The sequence below is a fragment of the Corvus moneduloides genome, chromosome 6 (genome assembly GCF_009650955.1).
Source record: "Corvus moneduloides isolate bCorMon1 chromosome 6, bCorMon1.pri, whole genome shotgun sequence".
In the NCBI taxonomy this organism is placed as follows: Eukaryota; Metazoa; Chordata; class Aves; order Passeriformes; family Corvidae; genus Corvus; species Corvus moneduloides.
Genome location: NC_045481.1, coordinates 43,789,040 through 43,814,671, shown reverse-complemented (window position 1 = coordinate 43,814,671; position 25,632 = coordinate 43,789,040). Strand labels below are relative to the sequence as shown.

General features: G+C 43.6%; 1 protein-coding gene across 4 annotated transcripts in view; it reads left to right on the top strand.

Annotated features, from left to right (window-relative positions):
* The first annotated feature begins 92 nt into the window (after positions 1 to 92).
* The window catches only part of PRR5L (proline rich 5 like), a 41,974-nt gene continuing 16,434 nt past the window's right edge, over positions 93 to 25,632 (top strand). Inside the window, exons 1-4 of one of the 4 annotated variants that reach the window (XM_032111443.1) lie at positions 93 to 308; positions 13,127 to 13,490; positions 14,859 to 14,939; positions 18,348 to 18,396. In XM_032111443.1, the coding sequence (XP_031967334.1) occupies positions 13,321 to 13,490; positions 14,859 to 14,939; positions 18,348 to 18,396 (300 nt within the window). In that variant the 5' untranslated portion in view covers positions 93 to 308; positions 13,127 to 13,320. Of the gene's footprint in view, positions 309 to 415; positions 510 to 11,730; positions 11,897 to 13,126; positions 13,491 to 14,858; positions 14,940 to 18,347; positions 18,397 to 25,632 lie in introns of those variants that run through there. The other 3 variants (XM_032111440.1, XM_032111441.1, XM_032111442.1) reach the window with 3 other exon arrangements.

Genomic DNA, 25,632 nt, shown 5'->3' with positions numbered 1-25,632 from the left:
GAACTTAAACTTCCTGACGCCGACGGGACGGGAGGGGTACCCGCAGGCGGAGCGGGGTCGGAGCCGGGGGAGGCAGGCGCGGCTGCCCCCGCTCCGCCCGGCCCGGCCCGGCCGGCTCTTGTCTCGGCGGGGAGGAGCCAGCCCGGGGCAGGCTGTAGCAGCAAGGGCTGGCCGGCTGCCAGGAAGTGTAAAATCCTGGCCGGTGGGTGGCAAATTTCGCCAGATCCCGGCGCGGAGGCAGCGCGTCCGTCCGTCCGTCCGTCCGTGCGTGCGAGCGGCGGGCGCGGGGAGCGGGAGCCCGGCCCGGGGTGAGTGCGAGCCGCGACCTCGGGCGCCCGCCCCGCTCGGCCGGGGGGCTCGGGCGGCCGCCCTGCCCGGGGGCAGCGGGGCCGGCGGCGATGCCGCTGGCGGCGCGGAGGGGATGTTTACCGGGGGGCGGCTGCGGAAGGGAGCGGGCTGGGCCGGCTCCCCGCGCTGCCTCTGGAGCGCAGCGCAGGCAGGAGACCCGGGTAAGTTCTCCATTTAAAAATATTAAAAATAGACCCTCCGGCTCCACAGCTCTGCCGAGTGAGTCATTTCCAAACCAAATGTCTCAGTCTAACCCTTCCCCCCAGGAGACGCAATAATTCTGAAACCAAGCGTGGAGGGAAAGAGATTCTTCTCCCGTCTTTCTCTAAATAACTTGAACTAGCACGTAGAGGAGACAAAAGCCGTAAAAGTAGCTGGCCACCTGTTTAAAAAAGTGAAGGGTAGCTCCATCCCTTTCTCTCCTCCCTTGTACCTCTCCCATGCTGATGCCGCCCATCGTTCCCCAACGTGCACTCGGAGCCTCTCTGCCCTAGGAATATTTACAGTGCTTTCCAGTTTCGTGGGCATAATTACTTTCCAGTTCCTTCCACTTCCAAACACATTTAGTGCCATTGTCTTGTCCATGGGACATCAGCCACTGCCACACGTCATTCCAGCAGTGACCCCCGTCAGTGCAGCTCCTGGCTGGCTGTGCTGAAAAGAGTAGTCCAAAGCACAGCTATTTTTTTCCGCTTTTTCCAGTCATATGATGATTTGTTCTTGTAAGTGAGCTGTCTTGACTAGAGGGATATTTTGTTTGTCAAAAACAAGTGCTGGGTGTATTTATAGGCAATGCTGCAATTTTGTGGTGTGAAAGAGCTCGGTTATGCAGAACTCGTTGGTACCTGGATCAGCATGCAAGACCTGTTTACATCTCGCGTGTAGCGCTGTATGTGCGTGCATATTTGATGTATATACCCATAGATCATATTTCGTGGGGAGGCAGCGTGCACAAAACACAGGAGCTGATATGCAGGGTACATTTTTTTTTTCTTAAACAGATGCCACAGTCCAGCTGTGCAGTAGCCCCTAACAACATAGCTCTAAATTAGTGGAGACAAGACACTGTGGTCTACTAATGAACTGACTGTCCTGAAAACCCCCTAGCTGCAAGTAAAATCCTATCCTCTTACCTCTGTGAAGAACTTTGTTAGCATTTTGACAACAAAGAAATGACCTATAGTTGAAAATCTGTGCAGTAAATTATGCCAGCTATTTTACAGTCGTAACAAGGATGTTAGGTTTGAGAATATGATCTGTGGTAGCAACCCAAAACTTAATGGCATGTCTGTGTAGGTAAGTGGAGAATTGAGATGTAAAAGCACTTGCATTCTTTTTTTGCTGCTTAGATTCAGCTTCTCCTATTAAAGCCATTTATACTTTTTACAGCCAAGAGAGATCATTGTGATTGATCAACCTGTCACAGAGGGTGAAGAGTGCTAAGAGATTTCTGCAGAAGGCATGCAACTTTTCTTTCAGTTGTAACATAGAAGAGATTCATGAACTTAGGGGTGCTACCAAAGTACTGAACTAAAGAAAGAAAAGATTATTCTCTTGTGTTTTAAAACACAAGAAAAAGTAGACTTCAGGTCCCAAGTAAATGCAAATCTCACAGTAATCTAGGACAAGGTACGCTCTTGATGTACAGTTCATAGACAATGAATGGTCTCCTTGCTAAGATACAACATCTGAGGGAGCAAAGTTCTTGGGCTTGGGTCAAAAAACATCTGCATTTTGATGAAGCTAGGAAGAAACTTTTCCAGAGGTGGGCTATTCTTGGTTGTCTATGACAGGGGTGTCCTGAATCTCTGGCTGAAGTAGCTGTCAGGTCAGGTACGGAGTGTTGCACGGGGTTCTGCACGGATGGCACTGGCAAGGTGGCAGTGACACGGGTGGGCAGGGAAGTACAAGTGCACTCAAGCCCTTATGGGAGTCTTTTTTGATATGGCAGCTTAATAGTAGTATTTCCTTTTGGCAGTTTCACAGCACAGTTAAGGTGACAGTTTCGCATTTGTCTTCCGCCCTCAAGATGAAATTCTTTATAATTATTTTTATGCAGTGTGTTTATGGGTGTCTGATATCACCTGAAACTCTGATAAGACTTTCAACGTTTGCTTTCAAAGTTCAGCTGGAACACAGGTAGTGTTTACTGAGTCCTTACTCCCTTTTGAAGGAATTCCAATTCCTTAAATTTCCAGCAACCAAAGACAGAATAGGTGAGATATTTAACCTTTTCTTTGATGTAGCTTCCGTTCTTAAGGAAAGAGTGAAGGAATGGGGCTTGCATGTATCAGCAAGGATTTAAAAGTAGCAGACACATAAGTACTAGGATTTTATCCTTTCTGTAACTCATATACAGTGAGTTCAGTTTTCATGTGACTTTTTTAGGTGCCTGTAGTATTTGTGGATTTTTTTGCCCATAATGTATGGCCTTTTGTACTCATTGTTTCTGCTGATGTGAGTTCAAGCATAAATATACAGTGACTAAATACGTGCTGGGTTCCAGGGCCTATTCAGTAAGGCATAGCAACCTGTTTTTACTCCACAAGATGAGTTTAAGTGCAACTCAGAGGATGGACTGAGGATTTTAGCAAAACCCCAGTTACACTAGAGCTGCCTGAGGATGGGCCGTGATGTATAAGCAGGTGCTTAACTGCCATGTTCTGTAGCCCCAGGGTTAAAAATGTGGGGCATGCTCAGGTTTTTAATAGCAACAACAGGAGTGTGCAAACAAAAACCAAACAAAAATGAATAAGAATGAAGTGCAAGGAAGCACAAAGATAATAGATTGTCATTCTAGTTGCAGTAGAGACAGTTCTTAAATAATTTTGCTCGCTGACTTACTGTTTGATTTTGATAAAGTGTATCTTGCATGCTTTATGATTAACATTCCTAGAAAATTAAACACGTCATTACATTTAGACTGATAATGACCTTTTTGCTTCTGAAATTGCATTTTTCTCTCATGCCATGCTTCTGCCTGGCATACCTAGTTCCTTGGATTAGAAGATTATCTAGTTCCAACCCCCATGCATGGGCAAGGACACCTTCCACTAGAGCAGGTTGCTCAGAGCCCCATGCAACCTGGCCTTGAACAATACCAGCTTCTCTAGGCAACCTGTTCAGTGTTTCATCACCCTCACAGGACAAAGTTTCTTCCTAATGTCTAATCCAAACCCAAATTTTCTTTAAAGCCATTCCACCTTCACCTATCACCGCATGGCCTTGAACACAGTTCCTCTCCAGCTCTCTTGTAAGGCCCCCTTTAAGTACTGGAAGGTGCTCTAAGGTCTCCCTGGCGCCTTCTCTTCCTCAGGCTGAACACCCCCAGCTCTCTCACCCTGTTCATATAGGAGTGGTACTCCACTCCTCTGATCATCTTCATGGCCCTCCTCTGAACTCCTTCCAACAGGTCCACATCCTTATTGTGTTGGGGGCTCCAGAGCTGGATGCAGCACTCCAGATGGGGTCTCAGGAGAACAGAGTAGAGGGGGAGAAACACCCCTTTTAACCTGCTGGCCATGCTGCTTTGGATGCAGCCCAGGATATGGTTGTCTTTCTGGGCTGCAGCTGCACGTTGCTGGATCATGTCAAGCTTCTCATTCTTCAGCACCCCCAAGCCCTTCTCTTCAGGGCTGCTCTCAATGCATTCTTGGCCCAGCCTGTATTTGTACTTGGAATTGCTTTGACCCAGGTGCAGAAGCATGAACTTGGCCTTGTTCATGTTCAGGCCCTCAAACTTGTCAGGGTTCTGCTGGATGGCATCCCTTCCCTCCAGTGTGTCGAGTGCACCACACAGCTTGGTGTCATCAGCAAACTTGCTCAGGGTGTGCTCAGTGCCACTGTCCTTGTCACTGACAAAGGTGTTAAATGGTGCCTGTCCCACAACTGACTGCTGCTTTTCACTTGGATAAGGAGCCATCGACTGCAATTCCTTGAGTGTGACCACCTTAAAGAAAGCATCCTGTGGCTTGTCTGTTCCTCTCTTGTGAATTCCCGTAGGAATTTGTTTGTGAATTTCACCACATTTGACCAAGGAAGGAATGGTCTAAAAGGTCAAATGGTCTAAATGGTCAAAGTTTCTCTGAGATTTGTGAAAATATTTTTAGAGCCCATGCTGAAGGAATGGATGGCTCTTTGTGGGTGTTATCACTTCCCACATGGGTGAAATTCAGAGGGGAGAGCAATGCTAAGTTAGTTTCTGGGTTTGAAAACATATTTGTCAATTCAGTCCAAAGGCCTTTTCTACAGAAAGAGTTTGATAGCTTACTCATACTTGTGTCATTCAAGTGGTATATTCCTGGGCTGTTTTTCTCCAGTAGGGGTGCATTTACTAGGGCATCTATTAAATGTGGGAATACTGCCAGTGGAAGGAAACAACAATGTGTATATCATCTTCCTTGTTTTCATGTGTGTTCCCATTTAGCTCTATTTCTTAAAAATCACCTGGTAATCAAATGAGTTTAAGACTGGTAGGTCTGGGAACAACATGAGCTACTGAACTGGGGGCCTGAGATCCTTGGAGTACTGCTTTGCTATTAAATCAGCTGTGTTTTTTGGCGTGTAACAGCTTGAGTAAAGCCTTGCTATAAAATTGGGGACAAAGCAGTGATGATTTTACATCTGCTATGTCTTGGTGGGTGAAACTCAAAAGAGAGATGCAGATAAGTTTGGAGCTTAAAAGAATTTGTGCTAGCTGCTGTGGATTAGGATAGCAGTGCAGTGATCCATTTTGAAAGGATGGTTGCTCCAGCCGTTATGGATGCAACTTCATGGAATGCCTAAAATACCCTAAAGCTTTCAGTTAATCAGAAAATAGTGATAGATCTCCTCTTTCCCCTTTCTTATCCATTCCTTCTCTCTGTTGGATTGGTTTCTTATTGTACCAAAGAGGTTAAGTGTATTTTTTCATTCTCAAACTGCTCCATCAGTTTTATTTTTTCTGAGCCCCTGCTACATTTTTGCTTCTTGCCTTTAACAGCTGGGTTTTTGGTGTGGTAATTGCTTATTAGGGGAATGCAATTTACTTCAACCAGATTAAATCACCTGTTAGTGCATCTAATTCAAATTTGTCTCTACCTTCATTCTGGTCAGCTAAGTGATTCTAATGAGCTGTTCTCCTCTTATTCTCACCCAAGCCTGTCAGAGTGTTTTGCGAACATATCGTGCCTTTTAATGTCCATAAAAATTTTCTCCATTTTTTGAATGATATGAGTCCTAGGAATTAAAAATGTGTTTGAAATAACACAGAACATCTATGACAGAAAACAAAATAACTTTATTGTCTTAGATGCTACTCCTATATAACAAGGTATTTGTTTTTCTGTGTGTTCTTTGCTATGACCGGATCTCTTTAGTTCACACTGAACTGGCTTGCTCTGTGTTATTACTGATTTCTTACATTTTTTAATGAGTAGTTGTACTATTGTGTATATAGATGGGAAGTAGCAGTCTTACTTTGAACTGGCTGTAAACTCCAAAGGGGTTGCAGGGGTCTCTCAGTTACAGAGAGGGTTCTCAGACCACGGTGGGATATACACACAGGTTTTTTTCCCCTCCTCATATATTTCCTCTCACTCTTAAGCAGAGTTCCACTTTGAGTTTCAGGTTTGATTTAACCTCAGAAACTCAGAGCATGACTGAATGGATACCACTGAATTTCTTTATAAATGGTTCTGTTATCAAAGCCAAGTTAGATCTGTTTGTGAAGTTATTTGAGATGTATTGTGAATAAAGGCATGGTGTGGGTCAAATTTGAAGAGGGAGTATGAAAAGATGGGGAAGGAAAACAGGGGTGCTGTTGTCTCTATTGTGGAGATGGGTGTGTACTAGGAAGATAAGGAAGGTGAGATCTTGTTTTGGGTAGCCAGTGTTTTGTGGCAGTAAAATTGTGATTATATCATTGCATACCAGAGTGTGAAGACTTTGTATCAAGAGGGCTGTTTTCTCCTAATCTATTGATGTCACTTTGATAACATATTTAAGATTAATAGTTAAAATACATCGATTTTAATCACAGATATGTGAGGCCAGTAGGATACCTCAGGGCTATTTATGGGACATCAAATTGCTGCCTTTGTGGTGGTGAAGCCAGAAAAAAAAGAAAGGACACCATTTGGATATTGAATCAGCTTAGGAAGGGAGAGGTAAGGAGAGGTAGATCAGATTCATCCTTTTCTCTCCAGCTCTGTTGAATAATTTGAGAGCTTCATTAAAGCATCTTAGAGGGATATTTTTGTTTGATGAATAGGATCCTGGCTTGCAAGGTTGAAAACCAGGCTAAGTCACTTCACTGGCTTAGCAACTTTTATTTCCTCAGCCAGAAAATTGAGCTAATTATTTTTACTCTTATTAGTATGCCTCCAAGAGCTCTTGATGAAAGGAGTGATTTGCAGGACTGAGTGGCCCATCTGCCTGGGGCTGAGCCTCCCTGGGATCCCTCAGGGCTTTCCCATGGTGCAGGGAGGGGAGGGCAGGCTGCAGATGTGGGGCAGGCAGTCAGGCAACCCTGGCAGCAGCTGGCACTGCACAGGCTGGGGCCAGCCAGGAGCTGGCAGGAGGTGTGTGATGGGGTTGCAGGCTGTGCTTTGGCTGGCTGAAGTCCTGCATTTCCCAGCTGGCACGAACCTGCACAGAGAGCTTGAGGAATCACCTTGTGTTCCTCTATGGGACAGCATCTAGAGCACAGCACCTCATTTGGCTGTGCCCAGTGGGAGCGGAGCATTGTCCTGCTTCCACCTGGATCCTGCCCTCGTGCTGAGGAGTAGGGGCATGGCCCCTGAGCCTGCCTATGGCCTGTGATCTCCCATTATAGCCTCACTACAGTTCCTCCTTGCAAAACTTCAGAGCTGATTTTGGGGATTTCAGAAATAGGTGCCATTAATTTATGGGTGGAAGAAGCTGTCTTTTAAAGTTTGCAACTTGAATCAATCCTATTGACAAGACCAGAAGAGCTGAAGGCTGGTCTTGCACTCTTCCACTTACCTTCCTGAACTGGGAATGTCTCTTAGCATGGGCTGTGCTCCTGGTGCTAGCGTGAGCACACCTGAAGATGCACTTTTCCTCATGTGAGGAGCTGCTCACAAGACAAAGTGTCACCGCTTTTCCATGCTGCTTCAGGACTTGATTCAAACCATATTAAGATCAATATTTAATTAGATGCCTATTCTTTTTATGGGCTATGGATTAAGCACTAAAATTTCCATGGGTCAGAGCTAAAGGTGTGAAGGCATGAAGGGATGAGGGCGTAGGAAGGACTATGCCTTGAGATTGGACCCTAGACTGCTCCAACATTTTTGACACTCTTGCTTTCAATAGCTTCTGAGATATATCTAAGACACAGCTTCTGATCATTGTTGACCAGAAATAACCTCTGTTAGTTATTGGATGAATCTCAGTTTGATCATCTTCTCTCCTGAAAAGTAGGAGAGATGAAGATCAAATCTTAATTCTAAGAAACTGAGCAATTGGGAGCTATGAGAGGAACTGAATGTGCTATTAATTTAGCAGTGGCAAATACTGTCCATGTTAGAATATAAATTAAATTAATGCCATGTGCATGTGCAGTTGTGATGACCTACAGGACTCCAGGTTACAGGCTGTGGGTTGCTTTTCTATTTCTCAGTGTGGCTGCATAGCAAGTGAATGAGGGATTTTTTCAGAAATAGTGTCTTCAGATCTTGTCAGTTGAACTCGTATCAAGGATTTTGCCAATCACATACTTTGTTAAAGATTTATTGGGCTGGAAGGAGAATCAGCTAACAAGAATCTGGTTAGTTCTCTTCATGCTTTTTGTGTCTGAGGCAGGATGGAACCGCTCATTAAGCATTGTGGGCTTAGTACAGGGGGGCATTTTTCTAAAGATTATGCTTCTTCTACACTCAGAATGAATACAAAATATTTATGTGCGTGTTGCAGTGTATTTCTTGATCATAGGTCACCAATGTCATGATTGCACAAAGCATATAAAAGAGAAATATAAGCAAGTGTGGATTTTTCTTCATGAAGGGGCTATTTTTAAGACTAAAAATAATTAAATGGCAAAACATCAGTTATAGCAGGATAACCATTGCTCTGTTTCATTCTCCACTGTTTCTTTCTCTCCCTTGCCACCTGTTTTAAAGTTACTTTTGGACTGAGATATATCTAAGACACAGCTTCTGATCTTGGACTTGTGGCTTTTTGGTGTAAATTTGTTGTGAAGTAATGTTGCTAAAAGTTTTCTTCTAAGAAGCAGAAACAGTTATAGATTTTTCTGCCATGTCACTTCCGTTAGCAGCTGTTGCTCTGAGTTTTGCAGAGAAGACATCAGAGGAATTTTAAAAGGTCTGTTCTGTTAAATCTCAGTTACCATGGGTCTTTTGTTTGTTTGGCCCAATATTATAATGAAGACTCATAATTTGGAGGAATTGCTGCCAATTTTTAATTTGGGTTATTCTTTCTTTCGTAGAGAGAGATTGAAGTAGGGGTAGCACCTGATCTTGCTTTTCCTCCAGACAGTCAGATGTGTTATGATCTCTTGGGAGGGAAAGGTCTGTTCATGAAATAATTTTATAATAATTTCTCTGTTGTTTTTCATGGCTAACAGAAAACAAATAATAAAAATTTCCTAGCTTCATGACTGCAATGTTTTTATTAATGTCTGTGTCTGTGTGTGTTGGAAAGGATTTGTCTTGATGCTTGATTCTTTTCTTTAAAGATTCAGATTACTTCTAAAAGTTTACTCAGATGTGCTGAATTACAAGTGGATGAAATTACATTGTTGTCAGATTGACTCATCGTCCTGCTGTGCTGCCTCATTTGGGAGCACTGACTTTCATCTCTGCAGAACTAGCTCCCTTGAAGACCTGAGTTTTACACAGATGCCATGTCTGCCTTGCTAGAGGTCTAGAGGGTTTTGGTAGCTGGACTTTGAGATGGTAATCAAGGATAAGGAAAACAAAAGGACCGAGGGCTAAGACATCTGGAGGGGAAGGAAGAGCAATTCCTATCTCTCTGGTTTAGTCGTGACAAGTGTCTTCCCAAAAGTGACATGCAGGATCACTAAGGAAGATGAGGAGAGTGGGAAATGTTTTAGGATCTATCAGCTGGCAAACAGTTTGAAATCCCCTGTTGCCATGTAAAGCATTATCCCAACAGCTGGAGCACGTGGCAGTGAAAGATTATCTGTGTGGCCGTATGTCTTATGCAGTCACTGCACCTCAGTCTCTGAGCCTTAATGTCTTTTATAATTGATGGAGAGAATGTTGCTTGGTGCCTGGAACATGCTGCATCACGGTGTCTCCCATCCTTCTATGTAAAAGGGTTTGAAAAGTCATTGCTTCTCTGTAAAGCTTTTTCTAGTTCTGTGGTTGCTAATAAGATTGTGATTATTGGAAGTAAGTTTTATTTTGTAGCCTTCTAAACCCCTTTAATCCTAGCAAAAAGAAACTGCATATGTGAAGGAGTTTATACTGAAAGCCTCTAGGAGAACAGTGTCTGTTTCTGAGCATTTCTGCATAATTCTGTGAGAGTTTTCACAGCAAAATGAAAAGGAAAATTGTTCCTTGCTCAGCATTTTGCTAAATGCTCTTCATTCCCAATAGCTCAAATAGCCTGAATACCACGAGGGCTTCTTACTAACCTATAACTATGTTAATGCCTTTCTTGCCACAGGGGTAGTCTCTTCCAGTAAAAAGCCAAAAAATTGCACAGTGCAGAATGCACACCACAGATACTGCCAACAAACTGCTGCTGCAATGTCCCTGTGAAAATGAAGCATTATTTACAAGGCTGCTTTGCTTTGGGGAAAACTTTCAGTGGAAGCTAGTTGCTGTGAAAGGAAAATCTGGTGTGATGGAAGTGTTTGATTGGGTTCAGGTGCTTTGTTGTACCTTCAGGTACGTGCACAGGATCTGCAGAGTACATGTAATAAAAGTCAGTTTTCTAGTAAACTCTGTTAGTTTGAGCTTTATGGAGCTCTGAAAATAGTTTAAATGGGCTGTGGGCATGGGGAGAGGATGGTCTTTCTCACAGACTGGCATTTCCAGTTCTGATAACATGTGGGTCAGTTGTGTTTGGATACCATTTAGGGTTAGCCTGCCTTCAGAGAAACAGTTTGGTGTGCCTGCCATTGAATAGCTACTGGGTTTAGATAAGATAGGAGAGGTTTGTGTCTTTGAGTCCTGAAGAAATAAAAATAAGACTCTGAATCAGGTCCTAAAGCTGAAGATCTTGCCTTAAATTCCTAATGAGATTCTAAAATAAGGTTGACTTGACAGTAACACGGCATTGCAGGGTGGATTGGGGGAGGAAGAGGGATATCTTATCTGCTCTTTGCAGGCAAGAGCTTGTTTTTATCTGACCTGGTGACTTTTAACAGAGATTAAGGAAAACAACATGTATGTTTCAGTGAGTTTAAGCACATACCCTAGGTAAGAAGTGTTCAGGAAATTCATCGTGGGGCCCATTGTAATGCCACAGTTCTGCTGTGTGGAATCAGTGTTGTAAATCCATAGCCCAAGCTCAGAAGAGACCTTCCTGATCATGTGTTTTACTGCTTGCACAGAACAGGCCAAAGAATTTCCTACCCATACTTAAATTTATAGATATTAAGGCACAGAAGTTGTTATATTAAAGTACATTTCTGAATTTAAGCTTTCCCCTTGCAGCTTAATATAGTTCAAATGAATATAAAGGCATCCTATAAAATGATTTCATTGTTGGGGACAAAGGTGCTTGCATGCATTTGTGGCGCCTGGAAAGTGGTAAGACGAGGCTTGTGGGCTAGCACATCTTAACCACTACCTTCCAACCCTGTTAAATGCCTACTAGAAATAAGGCTTATATTGATTTTATACCTCTGAAAGTGAAAGGTGTCTCTGCCCATGGCGGGGGGGGGGTTGGAACCAGATGGTCTCTGAGGTCCGTTCCAACCCAAACCATTCTGTGCTTCTGTGTGTAAAGATTGTTAAGTGAGAAGTTTTGCAGTACTGCTGGGAGGAGTGAGCTGTCACTCATTCAGCTGCTCATGCTGTCAGCTTTGGAGCTTGTAGACAAACATTGGCACGAGCTCTTGTTTTGCAACAGAAACAGCCGCTATGCTTTGGCTTTGCCTCGCGGCCACCCTTTGGTCTGCTCCGAAAAGAACCTGCCTCGGCTCTCCAAGGTGCTGTAGCTTTTTCCTCTGGTGATTTCTGATGTGGTTACAGTTGTCAATAGAGAAATTGCTGGCAGATTGAAAATGTGTGGGCAATGTCAGTTGAACTGTTGCTGCAAAATGCACGCAACAAGGTCCTGCTGATTTGGTTGTACTAGTTTACGTTTAGTCTTTCTGTCTAAAAGTTACAACTTTGTTTTTATTTTAATTGTAACAGAGCAGCTAAAGAATCAACAGATTGTTGCCCTTTCAAGCAGCAGCAGTTAAGGCTAAGCTTATGTCACAAAAGACTGACTGGGCTTTGTCATCTCTGAAGACAGCCAGAAGTTATTTAAAGACAGGAAAAAGTTGCGCTTGTAGCCATGTTCCAGTTCCACAGAGATCTCTGCAAACTGCATTTACCTTGTGAAGGTATAACAACCGTATTTATTTCTTGATTAGCACCAAGAATGATACTACTGTGTGTTTCAGTGCCTAAAAAATGAAGTGTTTTCCCTGTGTTTTCTCCATTAGCTTCCTTGTTGGCAGGGCATGTGATGTCCACAGCACAGCAAGGGCCTTGCAAAGGCTTCATGGTGGTTGATCAGAATCTGCCAAGGCCCTGCAGAACTGGGGTGGCAAAGTGAGCTCAGTGTGAAATGGGGCTGGCCAGGTGGGAAGAAAACTGTTTTCTTACATGTAAGAGTTATAGTTTGGGCAGTGGAAGGAGTTTCCTGGAGCTGAGCACCAGTCAAATCAGTGCAGGTACATAGCATTTTTTTGTCTGACCATCTCTCTTTTCACCTCGTGCTGAAGATGTAGTGGAAAAGAGATTTTGCGTTACATCTTTCAGATGCAGATCAGTTACACAACTTTTTTGTTTGTTTCTTTTGCCCTCTGCTCTCCTGTCTCCCACATTCTCCAAACTGCCAACTACATCTACTGCTTGTATTCATCTGAAGTGGGAGGATTTCAAAGCACAGAAGCTTTGCCAAAGTTTTTTTGTGGCTTTTATTCGAGCTCACTTCTTCTATTTCTGTGGTTTACTTGGGGCTACATAGTCATCTACATGGAGATGATGATCAGAGTGGAAAATACGGGCGTTTCGTAATTGGCCTAGCAATTACTTCTCGTGCTGTAGAAAAACCAGAAACATAAAAGTCCTGCTTATGCTCAAAATATCTGGATGTCAGAACGCTTTTGCAGAAGCCCCTTATTATATCCTTTTTGTAGTGAACTGATAACAAGTGGGTTTATTCCCTTGCACAACACTTCTCAAAAAAAGCACTTTGTCTGTTAATTTTTTTTCCATTATTCATTTTTTGTACCTCTCTAGTGGAATAGTTTTCTCTTTCTACAGTTACTACTATTTCATATACAGTCTGAATGGCTAACTGTATTTAAAGGTATTTGTAAAGTACCTCTGGCAGAAGAGCTGAGGCATCTTTGTTCTTGCATCTCTGCTAGTTGAAGTCAAAAGAGAGACCATGCTTGCATTTCTGACTGGCTCTATTGGGTCACTGTTTAAGGGGCAAGATGGGAAATGGGGCTGTTGAAGAACTCTGGAATTCCAGAGTCTTCCCAAAGCTGCTGTTAACGGCACAGGATATTTTTATCCCTCCCTTCTCTGCCTTACTCTTTTCCTTTCTCTTTGCATTGCAGGACTGCTTCACTTCCTTCATCATCATGCAGCACAGGTCACAACCCGGCACGGTGGGGAACTGCTAGTCCAGGGCTGACTCCTTGTTTTTGACTGAGTCCTTGGGCTTGAAGACTCATTGACGTTGCTGAGATTGACACTTGAACCTTCAAGAGAAGAGCCTTTCTGATGGTCCTGCTCCACTCCACCTGACCCTATGAAAGGAGGGTTCACCATAGCTCCGTCCTTTGTGCTCCAGTTCCACAAGATGGGCTCGTTCAGAAGGCCGCGGCCTCGCTTCATGAGCTCCCCTGTCCTCAGTGATCTGCCTCGGTTCCAGGCAGCCCGGCAGGCCATGCAGCTCAGCTCCAACTCTGCCTGGAACAGGTGAGCAGGACCCACCTGGGATAAGCTCTTGCCCTGCAGCGGCTCCTCAGTGAGGGTCACGTGCATCTTACACTTGTGCTTCACACCATTTATGACTAAGCTCGTCTGTTTATAAGCATGCATGAATGTTTGGCATGCCCAAGCTTTGCTGGCATTGAAAGCATCTGTGGAGTTGAAAAACTTAGACCTAGTAGTGTTCAGTTGGTTTTGGCCAACATTGTTTAGCTGTACTGTCTTGAAGTAAAGCAGAGCTGCTTTTTGTTAACAGTTGCATCTTTTAAGTACCATTTAGGAAAACACATTCCTAGTACTGTAATAAATGCTGGTTTATTAATTCACAAAGGCATTTATTTGAATATTATGAAGCTTTTATCACAGTTGAGTTCCTCTGACAACTACTAAGCTTGTGGCTTCTACCAGCATTTCCTATTGACAGCTAAATCCTGTCTGCTGTGCATGTCATGCAGCAGTGGCAACTGGAAAAACAATGTGAAAGGTGAAGAGTGAGATGTCCTATGTCTTAATCTGATCTAATGGTCTGCAGCTACCAGAAGTGGGTGTTCCCACCTTCCCTTCTGCCACCTGGCACCAGCTTTGTGCTCTGCAGACTGTTCTTGCTTGCTGACCTAGCTGAGTTTACCAATGTCACACAAAGGCAGCCTGGCAAAACCATTGCAGTTTTGTGCCATGATGGTGACCTGAGGTCTGTGAAGCATGCAGGTGCCATAACTGGCCCACAGAAGGGAATGTCTGTTAAGGGAATTATATGTCCCCTTGTTAGCCACGGCTTTAGACCTGCTAAACCTTCTTGTCTGCTGTCACTTTATGATCTCCTCTGTGCTGGTGAGAGAATTAGAAGATACTCCAACAGCATCTTACAAGCATTAACAGGGCTTAGACTCTGATCTGAGGTGATGCTGGCTGCATAACATCTTCCAGCACAGCCAGGGTCTTGCCAGATGCTGCAGAGTGGGTGGTTCCTGCTAGGATCACTGGATAATGCAGTGTGATGTGTTTGGCAGATATTACCAAAAATCTGTGTCTCCTCATAGCAACTAGCCTCCAGCACACAGCAAAGATGCCCCAAACAGTTGTGTTCAAGATACATCTGGCACGAGCAGTGTCTCTGTGACAACTTCCCCTTGCTTACCCTAGGCAGAACTTGAGGTTGGTTCTGCTCTGTCTCCCAGGAGAGACACAGGTAATTCAGAGTAATGATTTCAAGGTGAGAAAAATTAAGTATTTAAGGGCGATTAACTTCACCTGGTTATAACCTCTCTGCTTTTGGTGTCTAGTTCATGTTGTGCTCTGTGGTAAATCACACTGTTATTCATGGGTGTTGTCCTGTCTGATTTCTTTTTTTGGCAGTGTTCAAACAGCAGTGATAAATGTGTTCAAAGGGGGAGGCTTGCAGAACAATGAGCTTTACACCCTCAATGAACATATCAGGTAGGTCGCTGAAATGCATGAAAATGGATTTTTGCTGCTGCTTGTTCGGTGTTTGCTGGGATCTGTTCCCTTCAGAACTACAGTTAGAAGATACTGGTGGGGGGAGAAGGGATGAAAGCAAACTTAAGCACAGCTTTGGGGTTTCTGGCTAACTTAGTTCTTTCTTGCTATTGAGTGACACGAATGGCATGGGGTATTTGGATAATTTTTCTCCAGCATGTGTGGATGTACAGCTTGGATAAGGACAGGTTGTGTATTGACTTGGATTGTAAGGCTTTTGTTCCTTCCTAGGAACTATGCCTCTTTTGGATATGCCTTACACATAATAATATTGGCATCTCTTTTCTAAAACCAAACTTCTCAGAACTGTGGAGTGTTTAAAGCAAACCACAGCATTTCATTTAAAAGCTTAATCTTCACATGATAATTGCAGAGCAAAACCTGAAAATATGAACCATAAAGATAAAAAAACTAAAAGCCTAGCTAACACTTTTTGTCACTGATGCCAGTGATGGTTAAGAGTCTCGTTTTCTTTTAAAAGTAGGTTTCATGATTATCTGTGGTTTCATTCTGATTAGTTGGAAAGTTTGATTAGCAACAGATAGGACTGTAGAGTAGATAAAGAACTATTTATTCTTGCCTTGATTCCAAGTGCTGCTGAGAGGAGTATTGTCAGGGGTCATGGACGTAGGTTCTTTCTTTTTACCACTGCATCCATATTAAATTGTCAAGAGTGCTGTCATACGTGTCTCCACTTCTTCTTTTATATGCCCTCCCCTCATCGCTATTGCATTTTTTTGAGCTCCAAAATTCAGATGGCAATTTGAGCTAAGTATTTACTAAACAGCAGTCTAAACTACCCCTTTGCCTACTTTCAAAATAGATGCAGCTATCAGGGCAGGAGACTGTCCAATTTGGTTCAGTCCCAAATCAGAAAAGTTTAATATAATTCCTTTTGAGAGTTGAGCAAGGGCAGCATCTTGTGCTTTAATGATGTTTTAGTGTGTTCAGGTCAGAAGTCTTCAAGTTAGGTTTTAGTACTTGGAGCAGTCTTAATTCTCCATGGGATGAGTATTTGTGGACATGAAAATAAAAACAGATGTCATAAGGCTTGGGAAATACCTAAAGCCCCAGCTTGTTAGCAGACTTGGGGAGTGGCTTTGGGCTTTGTGACTCGCCTGCCTGGCTGTTGCCCGTGGCTGCATCCTGCTTTTCCCCTGCAGTGCGAGCAGGTGCTCCTTCCCACCTTCCCAGGAAGGCAGTACACTGGGCAGAACTGCTGTGGGGTCTGGGCTTGGCCCCAGTGGCTGGACCATGCTCTCTTCATGCTGGTTGCTGAAGAGAATGCAGACTGTCGAGAACCAGGTGAAGCACAGGAAATTCTTTAAGAACTGTGTATGCTTTGAGAGCAGTGCTGATGGTGGGAAGGGAAATGTCCTCTTCCACAGACATGCACTGCCAGGCTGTACTTGGAAACACTCACCTTGAATTACATGATTAATGTTCCTGCAGGTGCCCTGAGCATTGGTTACATCTCCAAATGTCACTCTTTAAATAGACTATTTCACATCCAAGCAGCTCATTAATGCCCATCTAAGGAGCAAAGGACAGGCCTCTGCATGTGTGTCTGTGTGAACACCTGCAGCCTCACACCTGTGGTTCTTGATGAAGTTCCCAGCACAGGGTGAGCTCTGTGCACAGGGTGAATCTCTGGCTCGACACTGGAAAAAAGCCAGACCTCTGAGACAGACAACTCTTGTGTGCCGTGAGGTCGAGCTGGTACCTTTTCCTTGCTCGTGTTCTCCCCTTGGCTTCTGGGCTGTAGCTTGCAAATGCAGTGAGAGACTCTCAGGTTCTGCACAATGCTTTGTCCTTTGGCACAGGGAAACAGGGGACAGTTTTAAGGGAGGATGGTAATGGCAGGACCAGGAGATGAGCAGGTGGTAACATTTTGCTCTGGATTGCTGCCACCAAGTTTTTATCTTGCTGTGATTTGATACCATCTCACTGCCTTTTTTTTTTTTTAACTGCTCTGAAAGTCAGTTGTGCCAGTGAGAGGAAATTTAAGAAATGCCTTTGGGAGATGGAATTTCTGAAAGCGGGAGGTGACCTGCCCATGTTTAGGAGGAGACCTCTCCCTTGTTTTATTTTTAAGGTGCAAGCCTCTAGTTGCTGGTCTTAACCTGCATGAAGCCAAATCCTTCTGGGCTTGTCAGTCAGCTGCTGGAGAGCCTGCTGGATTTGGATGAAGCCAATGGAAAAGCTTCTGGCAAATGGGCCCCCAAAGACTTACCTGATTTATTGATCTCATAGAAACAGATGTGTGCTTTGATTTGGGTGGGTGAATATAAGCACTCTGAGAGAGAAAGAGTAAAGGCATGTTGGCATGCAAATAATGTAGAAGCACTGCAAAATGGCTACGCAGGAAGGTTGCTGTCAAATTTGACTTAGAGCACAGATTAGGTAAAGCAGTGTAGTTTGTTGGTAAAAACCCAGCCTAAGAACTGGATGGTCCCTGATTCATATGCTGTTTTCAAGCACTCTTGACTATAATTCACTTTGGTAAAAAGCAAAACTCTTAGAACAGAAAAAAAAATTCCAATGATTGGCACTGGAAAGTGTTGGGCAACCTTTAAATTTTAGGCAGAATTTACTGCTACAGAATTTCTCAGTCACTGAAAGCTTAAAGTGCAAATGCACTGAGCTTCATAAATTGTTTTTTTAATGCTGCTTCTGATGTAAAACAATCCAGATTTTTATATAATTTTTAAAAAATACAAATATGTATTAGAATTCAAAACTTTCATCACAGCCTGATTTAAAAGCCAACCATTTTCATCAGAAATATTTCTTTAGAGTGGGTTTTAAAACACCTCTTGTTGAATTTCTTCCTTGGAAAATACGCCTTCTTTTTTATTTTTTGAAGTGTCGTAGTTAAAATGTGGCTGCAGCTTCTGCTTCATTTTTCCTCTCCTTGTCCTCATCTTATGCTTCCAAGAGAAAAGGAAGTACAACATTAGGGAGATATGCTATCTTCAGTGACATAAAAGGCATCTTTGTTTAAACAAAAAAGCAGAAAAATTTATGGATTTCAATCTAAGTAACTTTAAATTGTCTCCCCAGCTTTCTGTTCATTCAGGGGAGTAATTTTTTTTTTTTTTTTTGCTTGTTCTAGGTGTATGGTTTATAATTAGAAGACTTATGAGAAACTGTTTAATTCCTCTATAATTTGAGAATAGCCTTTGTAAAATACATACGTAACTGTAAGAGAAATCTAACAGTGGCCAACATGACCCATTCCCATACATTCCTGTATCTTTGGTATGACTGGTAGTAAAGTGCAGATATTCCTGTAAGAAATGACCAGCAGTGGCTGCTACTTCATGGCTCCATTCCTTCTGTCTACAGACGGCTGCTGAAGAGTGAACTTGGATCCTTCATCACAGATTACTTTCAGGTATTGCATGACTTGCTTGCTTTGTTTTGAGGTTTGCTTTCTTCAGCTTTTTAGCCTAAAACAAAATTAGGATCCCTTTTTACATGTGTGTAGCCTCCCAAGTTTCGTTTTTGTTTTGCTAAGGAGGATGATGGAGGTACTGGATTTTTTAAATGTGGGCCATATAGCCTTGGGAGTAATTATTTTTATTGATGTATGTGCAGAATTAAGGATAATCTTCCTTTGTGCTTAAGAAAGGCTGCTAGTAGCCTGCCAAAATCAAGAAGGAATTTACTTGAAGTTTTTAAAGAAGATGGGATACCTTTTCTTTAGCATAAAGAGTTCAAAAGTAGGTTCTCTGCAACGGGGCCAACGAAGGGAAAGAGAGGAGATAATGGCTGCCTGGAGGCAGGAGGGGGGAAAGAGAAGGAAGTTTCTATCAGCAGGAAATCAACCTGGGTGCAGCCTTTTAGTCCCACAAATACAAATGCAGCTTCTGTAAAAGGAAAATGTGAAGGATGAGGGAAGTGTTGAACAACAGATGTGACTAAGTGTTGCTGCCTTTTACTGATACTGTCCAGGTAGACGAGGTTCACATGTAACCACATGAAAGCATGCTGGATGATTTTTAGAAGGCACTGATGGCTTTCAGGGTTTTAATTTGTTCAGTATAGTCTTGGTTAAAAAAAAATAAAATAAATGAGGGCCTGCTGGAAACAAGAGGGTTTTCTTCCCTTTGAGTAAGAGAGAGAGAAAATTTCTGTACTTTCTGGAGCGACTGATGCTGTTGTGTATGTGCTGACAGCTTAAAGGAGGAAAAAGAAGACTAGTATTGCTTCCTATCAGATTATGTGATTTATTAGATTACATGACTTTAAAAAATCCCCCTGCTGTGACATCAAGTGAGAAGAAAACTCCTGCCCCAGGGGTAGTTGTTTCACTTCCTCAGACCCTCTCTGCACAAGTTGTTTACTGCAGAGGCAGCTGCTGGCGGCGCATGGCAGGATGTTTCCTAGACCCTGAGTGGGGCGGCAGCCACCAGCACTCACGTTTAATTTCTGGGGTATTTTTGCTCAGTGTCAAAAGGACTAACTTGGCATCTGTCAGACTTAGCCTGAGGTAAAACTCTTGGTGCAGGCAAGTTGTGAGACAAACTGTGAGATAAAGGCTATTGTCAGAAGTGAGATTTTTCCCTCTGTAAACTAAGATGCAGACATTTCTGATTCTAGACTAACAGCATATGGCCATGATAAAAGTTACCGCTCCCTCCTGAATGCCTTTCCTCAAAAATCCTAGGGCCATGGAGTGGGGAAAGACTGTTCTTGTGCTAAAGAAGGGCTGACAACGTTATTTCATTTGTCTGTGGGTTCTGTTTCACTGCTGATGCCAGCTGATTTATGGCAGTACTGCTTGCCACCAAGATGAGCAGAGTTGAATCAAGCTGCTGATTTGGCTGAAAAATAACCTTGAAAGAAAAAAAATAGAGTTTCCAACTACTTCCTTTGACGTGTTGTGGTCATCACCTCTGACATGGGGGAGGTGCTGGGAGGGGGTCACCAGGATGCAGAGTGGAGTGGAAGTGCATCTGTTGGCAGTGACTTCCTCCAACATCTGCTAAAGCCCACTGAAAGCTGTCCCAAGAACCGTTTTCTGTCCTCTTGCATTGAAATGGACCCTGAAGAATCTGCTCTCTGTGTAGCCAGGCAGTTTTAAATATCCCAGCAGCAATTGGAGCAACTCACTGGATCATGTAATATTTAGATGTGGTAAACTGACTTGAATGTTTTCCATTTCTTATGCCATGGCACTTATAACTGGAGCCGCTAAGAGAAACTTTAAAATCACATTTGTTTTAAGAGTTCAGGATTTTACATTATGTAAATTTTATATGCTCACACATGCACATTTTTTATAACCATTGAATATTTAAGACTAAAATGGAACAGAGCTTTTATAATGAGACAAAGCTACTTTTGTGATCAACTTAACTTGATTACTCACAAGTCCTTTTCATCAGCACTCATGCACATTAACAATTTTTAGCTCCTGAAATTGCTAAAGGAATGTTTAGGAAATGGCTGGAGTTTATGCGGTCTTTTTCTGCTACCAAGCCATCATCATACCAGAGTTAATGAGCCTGTTTTGTCTTTGAAAGAGAAATATAATTCCTGTAAGGGCTGCAGTGCAAACTCGGATATTTCGTTCTGAAGGGGAGCTGTGTTTATAAATCTGCTGCTTTAGCAATCATTCTGTATATACAGCCCATCTCCTTGGATGGAAGCCTGAGTGTAAATGCCAGATAGCTGGGACTTGTAGCATTTGCTGCAGATCTGCCTTAAAGCAGTGTTTCATGCTCCAGGTTTTTCAGTACTGACTTTGCCCACGAGCTGATTCTTGAGTTTCCTGCTGCTGAAAAGGGGCACTTTGTACCTACCTCTCTGCTCAATAACCCTGCAGGGCACCATTTGCCCTCACTGCTGGGTTAGTTTGCTGGTGGTCAGCTGAACTGCAGTAGGTGGAAATCCTATGACCATGGAAGGTAAGAGGCTGGGATTTGGAGGAACACAGTATACTGGCAATTGGGACTTCTCTGGTGCAGCTGTGTGATTTTTCAGATAAGCTCCCTTCTTTTTCCTGCTGTCTGACCCTCATGTTTGTGGAGAAAAATTTTTAAATATGAAACTAGCAAGTGTTGATAAATTGATGCATTATCTGCCTGATTCTGCAAACAGCCTGAAAGAACACCTGTGGAAGGGACGAACTGTGTCTTTTCACTCTGTGTGGGCTTGTTAATCTTGAAACTCATGGGGGGCAAAATGGAAATGCATTTATGTATATTAACTCCAAACTGTCTCCTCCCAGTGCAGAGAGACCTGATCCCTTGCCAGGCACTGTAACCTCTCCCAGAACTGATAGGCTGCAAATGCAGAAAGTCAAATGCCCAGAGCTGCTGCCTGATGTCCACTCCCCGCACTGGCAGAGCTGGTAGGTGAGGAATGGCAAGTGGACGTGTTTCCTCATCTAATCCGATGAGATCTCTGATGTCTTAAAACCAGAAGCAAAGCTGTTACATAATTTCCAGCCTGCTACAGTGGAGAGCCACTGGAGGTGGCAAGTCCTGACTCAGAATTAGACCCAGCTTGGTGTTCATACGCGAAGCTGCAGAAGCTGCAGAGAGCTCACATTGCTGGGGTGTCAGGCAAAGTCCAAGCAGCAAGATGATAATGGATAGCTGAAAAGTAAGCAGTGTCAGCAATGAGGCAAGCCTGCGTCCAACCCAAACTTGATTTTATCTTCTCTCTTTAGAGCAGTCAGAAGTGGTACTGGTGAACTTTCCTGTGGTCAGAGTCCCTCTCGCTGTAGGTTCCCCGGCTGTGCGAGGTGGCTGCAGTGATAGGGGGAAACCTGCACTCCTCCTTCTCCTGTGGCACCATAAAGCTTTTGTTTAGGTCCCCAGTGCATGTTTTTCTGGAACTCCAGCCTGGAGAGATGACTCCAGCATCTCTCGTGATGTTTGCTCACTCCTTTGAAAGGCTGCTTTGTGAAGCCTAGCTAACAGCTGAAAAGGCCATGTGGCTGCTGAGTCAAAGGGAAAAATATGGGGTGTGTGATGCATCCTTCCTCGATGCGAGGTTTCTGTGCCTACCTGTTTCACAGCAAGGCAAGGAAATAGTTGTGTAGGCTATTGGAGTGGTGGTTACTGCTGGATACAGGCAGCAGCACTAGCTCTCCTCTGGCCAAGTGCTGCCTTGTGCCTGCTGCCAGGGGCTGCAGCAGCTGCACAAGGAACAAAATTCACACTTGTGTGATTTGGAGAGCTCAGCTGTGTGTCTGCAATACCCTTTTGGGTCAAGCTGGTCTTTATTATTGTATTTGTCTCCTCATTGGCTGGGAACCTCTGTTCGTGCAGGTCTGCTAATTATTTCTGCTTCATGTGGCACTTTCTAGAGCGGCTTTCATGGAGCGGCTCCAGAGGCTCCATAGCAACTGCCCAGCTTCGTTATCATGGACAGGGTCACCCGGCAGCTCAGCACTGCTATTGAGCAGAGCACCTAGTCATAGGTGGCAGCAGGGACACCTCCTTTCAGGCTCTGCTCACATGGACTCTGTAGATGTGTTTGAGTCCTTCCAAATGCAGCCTGGCTGCTCCTGCTCACAGCGTGGCGTGGTTGCTGTGCCATGGCCTGGCTGAGCAGGATCCCACCTGGAGCAGTGACTCACAGTACAGGCTCAGGGGCCCTGCCTGCGGGATTTTCCCAGAGCTGCTGCCTGGTGGGTTGTGGTCTAGATCACAGCAGTGCTGCCTACTTGGTCTGCCTGGTCTGCTCTCCTTCTTACTCTCCTTGCTCACTTTCATCTCTTTAAGCGGGCTTTCTCTTTTATCTGTCATGAACAAAACCAGCTTTAGGAAGAGTCATTTTAGGATGTGATTTCATATTTATCTTGCAGTTTCTCCTCTATGTAGGATTGAAGTGATCTGTCTGCTTCTGTCAGTATTTCCCCTCTTGTTAGAGAAAAAAGAAAGGACGGGGGTGGGGGGTGCTCTAGGTATGAGATGGTGCAGCTCACACAAATTTGTGTTTTGTAAAATACTGCCAAGAATTAGGTAGGTGTTTGTGTGCAGCTGGCAATAACTTTGTAGAAAATACTTGCCAACTAAGTTTGGGTGATGCTTTTATTCTCAAATCAACATCAGATTATCCACAAAGCAGTGGCTATGTGCCTGTAGAGCCTGTAAAAGTGTGGTTTAGCACTAGAACACAAAGCCTGAGTTGGATACAAAAGAGGGCTGCATTTAAGAAATGCTGTAGAGTACTGAAGAAAAACTGATTTTTTCACCCATCAAAATGAGGTCAATTATTTTGAGTATGTTCTGGATCGGTTTACTTCTGTTTCAAGCTTATGGTGTTTGATGAACTAATATTCATTTGTTAATTTGAAGGTGGCTTTTAAAAGGCATACTGGCCATGTTTGCCTTGGAGACATGCACAGAAAGCAGAATTTGTCCATAATTAATTGAGTGTTTGTGTAAACCTTTTTCCCTCAAAGATAATGGCTTGTTTGTTATTAGCAGGAGAATTCATTTGTACCTTGCCATACTGCAGACATGGCTTTTAGACAAGATGGGAAGTTGCCTGTGATGGCTTGGGCCTCCTTGATGTTTTCAACTGCTGCCAAAGCTACTTAGCTGTTTTTTGCCACCCTTCTGCTTGAGTGTAGCACCCACAGCAGAGCAAGCTGTGCTGGTGGCATGGCTGTCACGCCAAAATCCTTCCTGTTGGTTCTGTCCGGAGGCTGTCACCACACCCATCATGCTGCTGACAGAGTGCTGCTGACAGGCAGCATCTAATCTGCCTCAGGTAGAGTCAGATGGGTACCATGATACGCAGGGTGTAATGGGAGCCTGCACGGGAAGGGCCTCCCTCCGTGGCCCTCGTTGGGAATGCTCAGCTCCTGCAAAGTGGAGGGAGGGAGAAGGTGCTGGGCGCTGCAGGCACTGCTGGTTTGAGAGAGGAGCCCCAGCTGGTGTGCCTGGGACAGCTTTCACCTTCTGGGAAGGTGGTGGGACTGGAATTGCTCCACTGGGCACGAATGGAGAAACTTGCCTCGATTTCTCCAACAGGGAGAGGAAAGAGGAAAATATCTGTGCCAGAAAAAAGGAAGGAATTATCAGGAAAGTGTCTGTTTCATAAGGTGGTGTCTGACTGCCTTCAAAAATTTTTTTTTTATTCCCAGTGATTTGAGCATGACTAAAGAGTAGCAAACACATACACCTTGTGGGAGGATCTTTGCTGAGGAACAAAGGAAAAGTGATTACTTTAGCTTTGATTCCTGTCTTTAAAAACTTAGGGCATTTGAATATTTACTTAAGAGCTTTTTCTTAGCTGCCCTTTTTAGTGGTGTATGTGAGACAGCTGTTTTGGTTTTCTGCACTGAGAAAAGGGGTCAACCTGTGAGATTTCACAAGGTCACTTCCATCTGCTGCAAAACATCTCTCTCCAGATTTCTCAACTGCACGTACGTGTGTTAACATGGGGTGTTCAGTCAGGACTTTGTTTCTCTGCACAGCAGAGTAGCAAAGAGTATGGGCAGGTTTGCACCCCCCCACAATGAGCATATAGCATCCCTGATGTCCCAAAACACCTGGGGAGCCAGGAAAACCTCATCTGGGGAGGGAAGGGAATCACTGCCCTCCCCCCAAGCTCCCAGTTTGGCTGTAACTGCAAAGAGATGGAAGGTGGCAGCTGAACTTTTTCAAATAAATGTACCCTTCAAGCTTACTTGGTATGAGTCTTTATCTGGTCTTGCTTCAAATAGAAGATTTATTTTTCCTTTTAGCTCTGTCCCTCTGGGTTGCCTCTGGCAAGCAGGGATGCAGCAGCAAAATGAGACTTGTAATCTCAACAAGGTCTGATATAGACCTCCGCTGCGGCCGCATTGAGCAGCTTGTATTGATCTGTCAGCAGACCCTGTAGGGTTTGTTAATGACAATTTGCCTGTCTGGCTTGCTCTGAGGGATTAATGTTTGGATTGAATCAATTTCCAAGCTTGTGACTTCTTGCAGAAAAGATGGAGAAGTAACATTTCCAGATATTTTTAGGATGGGGAGAAGGGAAATGAAGTATGGCTGATTTTAGTTTAATTTTTTTTAAGCCTCTTCCACAGGAAAAGGGAAAATCTGAGAGGATAAGTGAAAAGTCTGCAGTAACTGTATGGACCTAATCTCTTTTTTAAGGGAACCTTTAAAGTGACATTATGCAATCTCTTTAGCACATGGAATTACTATAATGGATTCATAGGAGCATTGTAAATGAGTTACTACAGAGTGATGAGTAATGTATCTATTTTCTAATAGGTACAACTGTGCTGCCCATTAGCATGTACAAATGTGCACTTTGGTTGCTGGTAATAGCTGCAAAATAAAAAAATCCCAGGAAGTAGAAAATATTAATAATACTCTTAGGCAAAGTATCTGGAAAATTGTATCCAGAGTGCTCAGGAAGCACATGTAAAATGAAATCTAATGTTCTAGTGCAGATAGAGAAGGAATTCATATTTCTTGAGAGAAACACAAAAAAAATAAGCATCACAACCTCTTATGTGTATATACCTTTTTATTATAAAGTAGTTTAAAATATGACAGTAGTAAAGATCAACTATAAGTTTCCCCTGCAGTCTATGAGAGGTAATTGCCTTTAGCTACAGGTTGAAAAATAAAGAAATTAAGTACTTCATTAATAAACTGAAAGCATTTGG